We start from the raw sequence: 12630 nt of genomic DNA, 5'->3' as shown, positions 1-12630 counted from the left end.
CCTGTAAGGTATCCCACTATTTAGGTGCCATGTCTGGATATTTAGTCCATCACGTCCAACAGGACTTGTTTTAGGCGTTTTTGACTTAGACAAAAAGTTGGACGAAAATGTGGTATAAAGATGGATGATTTAGCTACATGGATGATCAGATCGGCAGAAAGTATAGTTAGACGATTTTTGAAACAAAAAAATTTTGGACGTATTTTTCAAAAATGTGTCCTAGGCTGTTTTTTTAACTTTGGATGACTTGCGACTTAGACGAAAACGGACTTAGACACTCCTTTCGATTATGCTCCTCCATGGCTTTTCCTTTTTCACTACTGAAGTCCATTGGTCCTTCCCTACTTTTTGTTTTTGTTGGATTTCATTTTATTCATCTCCATTTTTTTCAAGGAATGGGTTGACTGGTACTTTCAAACCAGAGACTTTCAAGATATGAACCCCCCTACCCACCACAAAAAAAAAATCCTAACAAAAAGACCCCCTAAATGAATAAATAGTTTCATACATAATCCTATCAGATTTGTTGAGCCCTTTGAAGATTAGGAAGAATTAAACATTTTAATAGTACATATTTTATATGTAGAATATACTTACTGACATCAAAAGACACAATTGAGGGAGGGTTAACTGTTGCTCACTTGACTGTGTCAACTGTTAACTTAGCAGGGTTTGAAAAAGGTTTGGATAATTTCCTAAAAAAGAAGTCCATAGCCCATTATTGAGATGGCTTGGGGAAATCCACTGCTTATTCTTAGGATGAGCTAAGTACTTGGGACCTGTGTTGGCCACTGTTGGAAACAGGATACTGAGTTTGATGATCTTTGATCTTTCCCAGTATGGCAATTCTTATGTTCTTAAACCGTAGACTGGAAAACAGGTAAACTAACTTCTTGATTTACATGAAAAGCTGAAACCACTTTTGGCAGTAAAGAAGGAACAGTATGCGAAGAGACTCCAGTCTGAGATTTTAAGGAGAGGCTCTCTATAAGAAAGAACCTGGAACTTGAAACTCATCTCACTGAGGTCACAGTTACCAGAAAGACCACTTTTAGTGTCAAATCCAGTAGAGATGCCGTTCCATAGGCTCAAACCTGACTTTGGTGAGACTCCGCAGAACCAAGTTAAGATTCCACAAAGGGAACAGTGGTTTGATTGGAGGTTTGATCCAGAGAGCACCCTTCAGAAATCTGTCGATGAGAAGCCAGCATAGGTTTGTGGTCTTGAGCCCTGAAACAAGAGAGTCACGTGATTTGGACCCAAAGGGAAACCACGGTGAGTATCTTGTCAAGGCAGGCTTGGAGAAAAGCCAACACCACCGAAATTGGAGCTGAAAACAGATCCACATGCTCTTGGATGCACAAATGCTGAAATGTCTTCCATGCCTTAGCTTAGGCTGAGATGATAGTTGGCTTCTTAGATTAGAGAAGAGTGGAAATTACCACTTCTGATTATGCTTTCTGCTCTAATGCTTCATGTTTAAGAGCAATGCGATAACTCCAAAGCAATCTGGATCCTCTATGCATACTGGACCCTGAGAAAGAAGATCTGGAAGCACCTGAAACCGAAGGCCAGGACCCATCCGAAGACACATCACATCTGTGTACCACAGTCTGCGGGGTCAATCTGGAGCCACCAGAATGACCTTTCTCCGATGAGTCGCAATCCTTTGAATGACTTGGCCAGAGGCCACGGCTGGACTAGAGCATCTAAACTCTTGCTTTCAGGCTCAAATGAAGAACTTGTTCACCTTTTTGTTCCTTGCCATCACCATGAGGTTGAAATGAGGCCGACCCCAGCGTTGAACAATGGCTTGAAATGCTGTCACTGACGGCGTCCACATGCCCAGGTCTATGGTCTGTTTGCTGAGGAACTCGGCTTGGACATTGTCCACTCCCACCACTTGCGTGGATGATAACATGTGCAGATGATGCTCCACCCAGTGGAAGAGGAGGCAAGCTTCCAGACACAGATGGGCACTCCTGGTGCCACTCTGGTTATTGACATATGCCATTGCTGTCGCATTGTCGGAGAAGACTTTGACCACTTGGCCCTCCAGTCTTCTATAATTTCACCAGTGCCAGCCAAATGGCTTGCAGCTCTAGCCTGTTGATTGACCACTTCCTCTTGAGAGGGCAACCAATACCGCTGAATCAGATGATGGTTGCAAAGAACTCCCCAAACAAAGAGACTGGTATCCATCATTACAACTACTCATGAAGTTATCTGAAGGGGCATGTCCTTGGAAAGTGGCTTGGAATGGAACCACCAATCCATGCAGGTCCAAGCTTCCAGTATCCAAGGCAGAGACTTCTACAATGGAGGAGTGTGTGGCGCAGTGGTTGGATCTACAGCCTCAGCACCCTGGGGTTGTGGGTTCAAACCCTGCGCTGCTCCTTGTGATCCTGTCACTCAGTCCTCCGTAGCCCCAGGTACGTTAGATAGATTGTGAGCCCACCGGGACAGATTGGGAAAATGCTTGAGTATCTGATTGTAAAAACCACTTAGATAACCTTGATAGGCGTTATATAAAATCCTAATAAACTTGAAAACTTGAACTTGATGAGTCTGTCTGTGTGGACCAGCACGAGAGCAATGCATGTTGGAGAGAACGCATGTGGACCCTCCCCCAAGGGACCACATCTTTTGTGGTCACCATGGAACCCAGGATTTGAAGATAGCCCCCGCAGATGGAGCTGACTTGGCTAGAAGGCATAATATCTATGAGTAAAGCTTCTGTCTCTGGAAGGTAGACATGTCCAGCCACTATGTTGAACAAGACTCCCAGGTACTCTAGGGATTGAGTTGGTGTCAAATAGCTCTTGCGATAATTCACCATCCAACTCAGGTCCTCCAGGACTCCTCTCATCACCTGATCTACTGTATACCGATCCTCAGCAAACGAGGGGGCCTGGATCAGCTAGTCGTCTATGTAGGGATGAAGTTGCAGCCCCATCCTGCACAGGTGGGCTCCCACCACTACCATGACCTTAGTGAAAGTTTGAGCCGTCTCTAGGCTGAAGGGCAGAGCCAAGAACTGATAATTATTTTCCAGAACATGAAACCTGATAAATTTCCTGTGATCTGGAAAATGAACATAAGGACATAAGAATAAGTTTCAAGTTTAAGTTTCAAGTTTCAAGTTTATTAAATTTTTACTATACCGACCATCACCGAGTATCTAGCCGGTTTACAAGTTAAAAATAGTACAATAAATAATATAATTAAAAAAGAATAAAGAAAAGGGGATTGTGAACATTTAGACTTTAACTAGACATATTGGAGAGTGAAGGAAGGGAATAATGAGATAGAAGGGAAAAAAAAAAATACATTATGCAAAAAAAAAAAAAAAATTGGAAATAGGGAGGGATGAAACATGAGGAATGGGATCGCTTCTTAAAAGTGGTTGAGGTATTGAAAAATAAGTTATATTTGGGAAGAGGAGAAAGCGTCGTGGAATAAGAAAGTTTTTAATTTAGCCTTAAATTTATCGAGTGATATCTCGTGACGAATATTAGATGGCAATGAGTTCCATAGGGTAGGAGCGACTACCGAAAAGTTGGTCTTTCTCGTATAAAAGAGATCTTTAATTGTGGGGATAGATAGAAGGTTTTGATCAGCTGATCTAAGGGTCCGAGATGAACAGTAGGGCTCTTTCTTTATATAGTTGGAGAGAATGATTTGATCGTGTGGAACGCCATTTATGTTTGGCCTTACTGGGTTAGGCCAATTAGCCATCAAGCCCAGTAGGCCATTCTCACAGTGGCCAATCCAGGTCACTAGTACCTGGCCAAAACCCAAGGTGTAGCAATATTCCATACTACCAATACAGGGCAAGCAGTGGCTTCCCCCATGTCTTTTTCAATAAGAGACTATGGACTTTTCCTCCAGAACTTGTCCAAACCTTTCTTAAAACCAGCTATGCTATCCGCTCTTACCACATCCTCTGGCAACGCGCCTCCGTCAAATCCAGAGAGGACAGGAACTCTCCTGGAGACACCATTGCTATGACAGAACGATCTGTATCTATGCGAAAGCGCAGAACCCTGAGCGCTGCATTTACATGAGTAAGATCCAGAATGGGTCTCCAACTGTCAGAGCCTTTCTTTGCTATGATAAGTATATGGAGTATCTGCTGGAGCCCGAGTCTTTGAGTGGCACAGGCTCTATGGCCTGGATATCCAGCAACCTCTTCACAGTGGCTTGTACTTTGACCTTTTCCATCTGTCGTATGGGAAAATCCACAAACCAATCCATCAAGAGGTCTGGCAAATTCCAGCTTGTATCCAGTCAGGATGGTTTCCAGAACCCAATGATTGGACATAATCTGAACCCAGGCCAGAATGCATGCTGAGGGCGACCCCAATTTTGAGAGGGACCTCTCCTCTGACCTGGTATCATAGCGATTTCTTGGAAGACAGAGCGGCCTGGGGTACTGAAGCCTGGATAAATCTGGAACCGGAAAACCTCTGTCTAGAATTCTGGGAGAACCTCTGGGAAATGGATCTGGAATATTGTCAAGATCTCCAGAAGCCATGAAAATTAGAGCACCCTGAGTCTCTAGAGATCCTGTGCCTGCTGTCCGGTAAAATCTTGGGATGACGGTCAACCACACAGTTCATGAAATCATCCAGTCCTTTCCCAAACAATAACTGTGGCATGGGAGGGTGAAGAGGTGCTGGAGCCTCCACCAAGATGGCACCCGGGGCAGTCTGCCCCCTTACTACACTATTGGGTGGCAGTAGAGCTCTCAGTGAAGTAAGAGGGTTACAGAAAAAATCCAAAGTGGATTTTTTCTGCAGAGCTAGCAGGAATGGGAAAATTACCCACTTGTCCAGAATGGCACACCTATGCACTGGAACAAACAAAAAGTACAGAACCATAAGCAGTAATTCATTTTAATGTACCCGTCTTGAAAAGGAAAATGTTTCTCTAACCAAGTCCTGAGAAGTAGGATATAAGTGGCTAACAGCCAATTCTTTTCTTACCTTCCTTTGGAATCTATTGAATTTACAATGCTGGTACCCAAAGTATCTATAAGCATTTCAGCAGCACCTTCATTGTCATTAATCCTATTACAAAAAACAAACAGGCAGCATTAAGAAATCGTTAAGTGAATTCTGTCTGAAAAATGAACATAAGAACAATATTGGCTTTCTTACACAGCACAATGTAAGGGGCTGAAAGCATTTCCTTCCTTTTTCTGGAAAATTTCTTGCTCCAAAAGCAGTTCTACACAGGTGTCATGGCCTAAAAAAATAGATCAATCATCAGTAGGTTAATCTAAAAAAAGTAATACATATTGAAGGCACTTAATGGCCCTCACTTACTTCAGAGTTTGACCCTTTTAATTTTTTTCCACAGTATGCTGAATGCCGGGCAAGAACATTTCTGCAACCTGAAATTTGGTAGGAAAGACCAAATTTTAGGGGTTTAAGATCTGGAGGTGTATGCATGCCTAAAAATGGTAAAAACCAGCTAAATCAAAATATAGATCCACAGGATGTGGGCTTTGATAGCAGAGCCTGAACTGGATTTATGACAATATAAAGGAAAGGTGAAAAATCATTTCTTTCATTATTAGGTTGTTAATTTGCTGGTTCATATATTAGTGCTCTCAGTATTTCTGGTAAGAATAAAGTAAATAAGCAAGAAAAACAAGCAGAGCTGGCTCATGGAAATATTTTCAAATCCTTCTCTCTATTAGTGCTGCCCGATTCAGGGAAAAAAAATGAGATTCGATTCGATTCGATTCAGCCTATTGAATCGATTTTTCGATTCGATTTTCCTGCCCAAGTGGATGTTTTTTTCAAATATCCTAGTGGGTTTATTTTATAGTCTCTTCACCCACTTTACCCTCTCCTACCCACACTGGCGCTGTGGTGTAAACAAAATAAACAAACAAAAAAGACTTTTCCTCTCTCTCTTAAATCCTAGCTCATGTTCGTGGTCTAACACCACAAAATAGAAAATAAAATTATTTTTTCTACCTTTTGTTGTCTGACCATTATTCAGATCTTATCGTTCCCCGGCTCCGGTTGTCTTCTGATAACTTGCTTGCCAGGGTCTCCTTCTTTCTTCTTGCTAACCATCCATCTTCTATCTCTGTCCTCCCCTTCCGTTTCCCTTCCCTCCCCCGGAGGTCTGGTATCTTTCCTTTTTTCATCTCCATCCACAGATCCACCTTTTCTGAATTACCCTTTCATCCTTCATCTCTCTCTCCTTCCCCACCACCCCAGGGTCCACCATGTCTCCCTTTCTCTTCCCAACTATCCTCCTATCCAGTATCTCTATCCCTCCTCCCACACTATCCCTTGTGTCTAACTTCTTTCCCTTTCTGTTCCTTCCCTCCCTAAATTCCATTGTCCACCATCTCTCTCCCTTCTCCTGTTTTTAGATCCTTATTTCTTCTATCCTTCCCCATCTTCCCTCTCCATGATCTCCCCCAAGTCCATCTCCCCCCTCCACCAAGTTCATTTCTCCCATCTATCTTCTCCCCATCTCTCCTCCAGTCCACCAACTCGCCATCTCCCCTCTCCCTCCATCTACCTTTTTTTATGGCACTCCTAAGCCCTCACCACCACCACACCCCCGCCGCACCTTTCCCAAAGAGAGTCCGGCAGGAGGGATGCATCTGGGAAGAGATCTGCCGGTGGAGGTAGTGATCCACTCCTGCCACTACTCCTTGTGTCTTCTCTCCACTGCGGCCCACCCTCAGTGAAAACTTCTTGTTTCTGCTTGGGTGGCCGAATGGAGAGAAGACACCAAGAGTAGTGGCAGGGTAGTGAATTGCATTTGCTACCACTGCTTTTGCCTGGCTAGGAAGGAGAGGAGAGAGCCTTGCTGCCGCCGATCTGCACTAGAGATCTGTTTAGGATTTCCCTCTGCCACCGGATTCCTTGCTTCGATGTAACTTTAGAGAGTGCCCTCTTGTTCTCTCCACCTTGGAGAGGGTGCACAACCTGTCTTTATCTACTAAATCTATTCCCGACATTATCTTGAACATTTCGATCATGTCAACTCTCAGTCTCCTCTTTTCAAGGGAGAAGAGGCCCATTTTCTCTAACCTCTCACTGTATGGCAATTCCTCCAGCCCCTTAACCATTTTGGTTGCTCTTCTCTGGACCCTTTTGAGTAGCACTGTGTCCTTCTTCATGTACAGCGACCAATGCTGGACGCAGTACGCCAGGTGAGGGCATACCATGGCCTGGTACAGCGGCATGATAACCCTCTCTGATCTGTTCGTGAGCTCCTTCTTAATCATTCCTAGCATTCTGTTCGCCCTTTTCGCCGCCACCGCACATTGCATGGACGGCTTCATCAACTTGTCGACCAGTACTCCCAAAAAAACCCTCTCTTTTTTGAAAGCATACACACCTTAGACAACTTAACTCAAAATATCTAATATCACTAAATCCCACCCTCTAATCAAGTGCTATACCAGTACAATCAAAGAACCTCCATTCTCTTATCTCTATTACCCTATTCATAATTCTATCCTCCTCAATCTATTATAATGTAATATTTTCATTCTTTTAATTTGAAATATTGTAAGTCACCTTGAACCTGTTTAGGCATAGCGTGACTCAGAAATACCAGATTATATTAGAGAGGGACAGACCAGATTAGATTAGAAGGGCAGAAGAGACAGAGGAGGGAGATACTGATGGAAGGGGAGAATGAATGTGGAGATGCTGGATTGAAATAATAATAAGATAGGAGGCAGATGCTGTATAGAAGAGGAGAAAGAAATGAGTGGATATTTGAGGGTGAGAAACAGAAAGGGGGAGATAATGATGGAAGGGGAAAGCAAGGGGATATATATAGGGGGAAAACTGTATAGAAGGGGGAGAGAAAGAGGGCGTGTAGTAAATAAATTGAAGAAAGCCGAAAGGAAAAGGAGAAAAAAATCCTGGTAAGAGACTTCAGACACAGGAAAGCAGAAACCAGAGAAGTAAATGACTAGAAAACAAAGGTAGAAAAATAATTTTATTTTTAATTCAGGATAAAGTAGTGTGGCACCTGTGTTTATAAAGTTTAATAATTATAAATAGAAAACGGAATTATGAAATATTTTCATTGAACTAATTTTAATATATTTTTGACCAACTGTCAGAGACCAAATCCTTATTTCTCAGGTTAGGATAGCTAACTATGTGAACAACTTATGGGAGGTATTCAAACTCAGATCGTGGGTGTAGTAGGCAAGTGACCAGTTGCGGAAGGTCTCAATCCTAAAACTGGTTTACAATAGCTAAAAATGGATTTGCCAATCCAACATAAACACCAGAAATTAAAATATGTTGTAACAAAAGGCAAGGAAGTTAACCTACATTCTCAATCATGTTCAAAGCTTTGGGCTAAGGGGGCGGTGGGGGGGGGAAGCACACCCTCTTAAGCTTAAGAGTTCTACCTGTAAATGATACAGCTTACTAGACATGGATATATTATCCATGACTACTTCTAGACTACCTCAAGTGGACTGGACTTAGATTTGAGTTCTCTAAATCACATTGATTTCCCTTTATGAACCATAAAATCAATTAACAGTAAAACAATGATGCTGTATAAAGAGGTATTATTCTAAGCCAATGTGATTAAAGATGCAATCTTTCAGAACTATAGAGGCTTTTCTCTCAGCACACTACTCTAGAGGAAAGGATTTTGGACATTTTCAAAAGCTTGCATTTCTAAATACATATTTAGCCTGCTCTTGTTTTTTTTTTCTTTTTTTAGATAGCTAATAAAATACTTCCTTTCTCTAAATACATATATGTTAAGCTTACCATTATAACATGCCCAATGAAGTGATGAATATCCATAATTGTCTGCTACAGCAGGAATAATATCTACAGATGCTGCTGTCTGCATAAGAGTTCCAAGAACACCAATATGTCCACAAGCAGCAGATAAGTGTATAGATGTCCGACCTCTGCGGTCTCTCGACAGAAAGTTAGCACCATGCTGAAGTAATGCTTCTACACACTCTTCATGCCCTGTCACAGCCTGCAAAAGAAAAATACAGTCTACAATTTGTCTAAATTCATCTATAATGCTTACATTTATAAACACATATTTGTAAATATAAAGGCATTAAAATAATTTAAAATGTGACTTTACTTCTAGAGAGGTTCTATTATCGTTAAGCCATGAGATTAAGTTGAGATGTTTTCCCACTCACAGAAGCCAGAGTGTTCAGTTTATATCTTAAAGTAGTTCTTTCAGAGTTTTCATTTTCCTTATGCCTCACTAGTGTGTGATTACTTTACTGTACTAATGTGTTATCAGAAGTTCAATAAAACAAAAAAGCAGTATTCCTTATCATAAGAGGTGTTTCCAAAGACAAAAGGATTAATTAGGTCCCAAGTGGGTGACATCATCTGAAGGCTTTGAGAAGATGCAGCGCTCTCAAAACTCAGAACTACTCTGACGTCAGGGGCAGGATCGCGGCAGAGAGAACGTGCCGCTGAGGACCACGGGCAGCTGCAGGGATCGCTATAACACCAGCGAGCCTGCAAGCTGCCTTATTAGTGGTAAGGAGGTAAGAGCGGGGAAGGTGCAGGCTGCGGAGGGAGCAGGCATTCGTTTGCTGCTGGGGGAGGAGAAAATGTGCCTTCGCAGTGGGGGGAGCAGGCATTCGTTTGTGGCAGGGGGAGCAGGCTTTCGCAGTGGGAGCAGGCCTTCGCAGTAGGGAGGAGAAAATGTGCCTTCGCGGGGAGGAAGGTAGAAAGTGCCTTCCTGGGGGGAGCAGGCCTTCAAGGGGGGAACAGGTCTTTGTGGTGGGGAGCAGGCCTTCAGGGCAGGGAGACAGGCCTGTGCAGAGGGAGGAGGAGGAAGAAGTAAGAGAGGGGAGGGGAGATGCCAGATCTGGGGTGAAGGGAAGAGAGAGACCAAAAAGAGGGGGAGGAAAGCAGAGGAGAGGCGCTGGACTAATAGGGAGAGGGAGAGAGAAATGCAAGACCACAAGGGGAAGGGTACAAAAGGGACAGATACTGTTCTAAAGTAGATGGGCAAAGTGCAGGATGGCAGGAGCAATAGTAGGAGAAAGCCTGTATCTGTGGAAGGGGATACAGGAGGTAAGGAAGAGAGAAAGAAGAACCTGGATATGGTGAGAGATAAGATGCATAGGAACAGGGACACAGAAGAGAGATGCTGGATGAAAGTGTAGATGAGAAAAGGAGAGATGGTGGATCTGTGGATGGTGGGATCCATCGCTGTAGCTGCGGGGGGATAGAAAAGAAAAAAAGGAAAGATGCCAGACCTCCAGGGGAGGAAAGGGAAACAGAAGGGGAGGACAGAGATGGAAGATGGATGGTTAGCACGGAGAAAGAAGAAAGAAGGAGAGCCTGATCAGAAGACAACCAGACCAACATGGGACCAACACGACTGGAAAAATGACCAGACAACAAAAGGTAGGAAAAATAATTTTATTTTCTGTTTTGTGATTACAATATGTCAGATTTGAAATGTGTATCCTTCCAGAGCTGGTGTTGGACCGTAAACGTGAGCTAGGATTTAATAGAGAGAAGAAAAGTATTTTTGTTAGGATGTGGAAGAAACTGTAAGCAAGATCAATCCTGCTGTCTACAGAAAATACCTTACAAGTGAGAAACAATGTTTTTTTCCCATCAACAAGCAAGACTGAGTCAGACACCTAACTGGGTGACTCCCAAACTCAGGAATGATCGGTTAATTTGTTTACTAATCAGAAGCAGACTGGCCATAAGAAAGATTCAAGAGTTTCCAATGTTATATAGACAAGTTGTCCAGCACAGCTTGACTGAATGCATTGTCTGACTGTGGACCGATTTAAAAAAAATGACAGTATAAAGACAGACCCAAGTCACTACTTTGCATGTGGTGTCCAGACAGCTATTGTATCTGCAGTAATTCTGATTTGATGAGGTTTTATCTTACTAGTTAGAGGGGACTGATTCTTTTCAGTGTGGTGGGGAAACCCTCTCTCATCTAAGAACTTGTACGTATGTGTAATTTCTCTGATATTATTTGTAACGGTTAATTTTCTCTGTCTTTAATTCCTTTTTTTAACCCCCCACCTTATTGTTTTTTCATTTACGTTTCACTGTCCTATTACTGATGTAATTCTTACCCATTTACCCATATGGTTCCGTGTGTCTGTCAGTTTTGTTTTTGTTGTTATTATTATTAAATTAATATGTATGTAATTCCCAAATGTCTGTTCCCATTTTATACTTTTTTGTATATTGCTTAGAATTTCATAAGTGATTTAATCAAATTTTAAATAAAACTTGAAACTTGAATATAAAACACTTTGCTACTGTAGCTCAATTCTAATGCACATGTATCTGTCTCCAGGTTTTAAAAAGTACTCTCTTCTATGAGACACCCCTGGCCAGCACAAATGAGAAACCCCATAGTCTACCTGCACTGCCTGGTTCCCCTCCTCTACCCCCAAGGATCACATGACAAGGTTATTTTAAAGCAGGGGTGCCCACACTTTTTGGGCTTGTGAGCTACTTTTAAAATGACCAAGTCAAAATGATCTACCAACAATAAAATTTAAAAAACCCACAAAGCACACTATACGCTGAGAAAATGTTAATTATCATTCCTATTCCAGGGGTTTTTCAAAGAAGTCAAGGCAGATGACTTTATGCACTGTCACCTCAGTAACAACCATACAAAAATAGACAAATATATCCCCCCCCCCCCCGTTTTAACTAAACCACAATAGTAGCTTTTAGCGCAGGGAGCTGCACTGAATGCCCAGCGCTGCTCTCAACGCTCATAGGCTCCCTGCGCTAAAAACCGCTATTGCGGTTTAGTAAAAGGGGGCCATAGTGAAAAATATAGACAGAAGATATAAATTCAGACACATTTTGATCACTAAATTTAAAATAAAATAATTTTTCCTACCTTGTTGTCTGGTGTTCATGAGTCTCTGGTTGCACTTTCTTCTTATGACTGTGCATCCAATCTTTCTTCCCTTCTTTCAGCCTGTATGATTCCTCTCCTCCAGACCTCATTCCCTCCCCCAACTTTTTCTTCCTCTCTCCCTTCCCTTTCTTTCTCCCTGCCTCCCCTTTTTTTTCTCTCTTCATGCCCCATTTCTTTTTTTCTGTTTCCCTTCTTTCCTTCTGTCTCCCTGCCCTCCCCCAAACCACTGCCGCTAGGCAGGGACAGGGCACAGGGAAGGCAGGCAGACCTAGTGACAGGCAGGCCCCATACCCCTCTCGTACCCTAAACCATCCCCCTACATACCCCCAGTACCTTTTTTAATCATACCCCCTGTACTTTTTAAAATCCCTCCTTCCCTCCCTAGACGGCTAACCTGGTATTTTAAACATCTCCTCACCCTCAGTACCTTTTAAAATCCCTCCCTCCCTCCCTAGATGGCTATCCTGATATTTTAAACATCCCCTCACCCCCGGTACCTTGATACAATCCTGGCGGTCCTGAGCTGCATCGGCAGCCTTCCCTGCTGGACAGCCGCCCAAGTCTCCATTTGCAGCGGCAGTAATAGGCAGGTGTGAGCCCCGAGCGTGCCTGCCTGGTCTCGTGCTGCCCGAATGGTGTCAGCTCGGCAGGCTCCCCCATCTGTGCCGGAAGTGAAATCCAGACGCGAGCCCCGAGCGCGTCTGCCTGGTC

At 43.0% G+C, this 12630-nt stretch overlaps 1 protein-coding gene across 4 annotated transcripts in view; it reads right to left on the bottom strand.

The window, feature by feature from the left end:
- The window catches only part of ANKRD28 (ankyrin repeat domain 28), a 425075-nt gene that overhangs the window by 82203 nt on the left and 330242 nt on the right, over positions 1 to 12630 (bottom strand). For all 4 annotated transcript variants that reach the window (XM_033930721.1, XM_033930723.1, XM_033930720.1 and 1 more), the window contains 3 exons: positions 8787 to 9006; positions 5163 to 5250; positions 4989 to 5072 (listed from right to left, as the gene is read on the bottom strand). In XM_033930721.1, coding sequence (XP_033786612.1) covers positions 4989 to 5072; positions 5163 to 5250; positions 8787 to 9006 — 392 coding nt within the window. The remainder of the gene's footprint in view (positions 1 to 4988; positions 5073 to 5162; positions 5251 to 8786; positions 9007 to 12630) is intronic.

Source organism: Geotrypetes seraphini, chromosome 2, assembly GCF_902459505.1.
Source record: "Geotrypetes seraphini chromosome 2, aGeoSer1.1, whole genome shotgun sequence".
Classification (NCBI taxonomy): Eukaryota; Metazoa; Chordata; class Amphibia; order Gymnophiona; family Dermophiidae; genus Geotrypetes; species Geotrypetes seraphini.
This window is presented reverse-complemented; position numbering and strand designations above follow the sequence as displayed.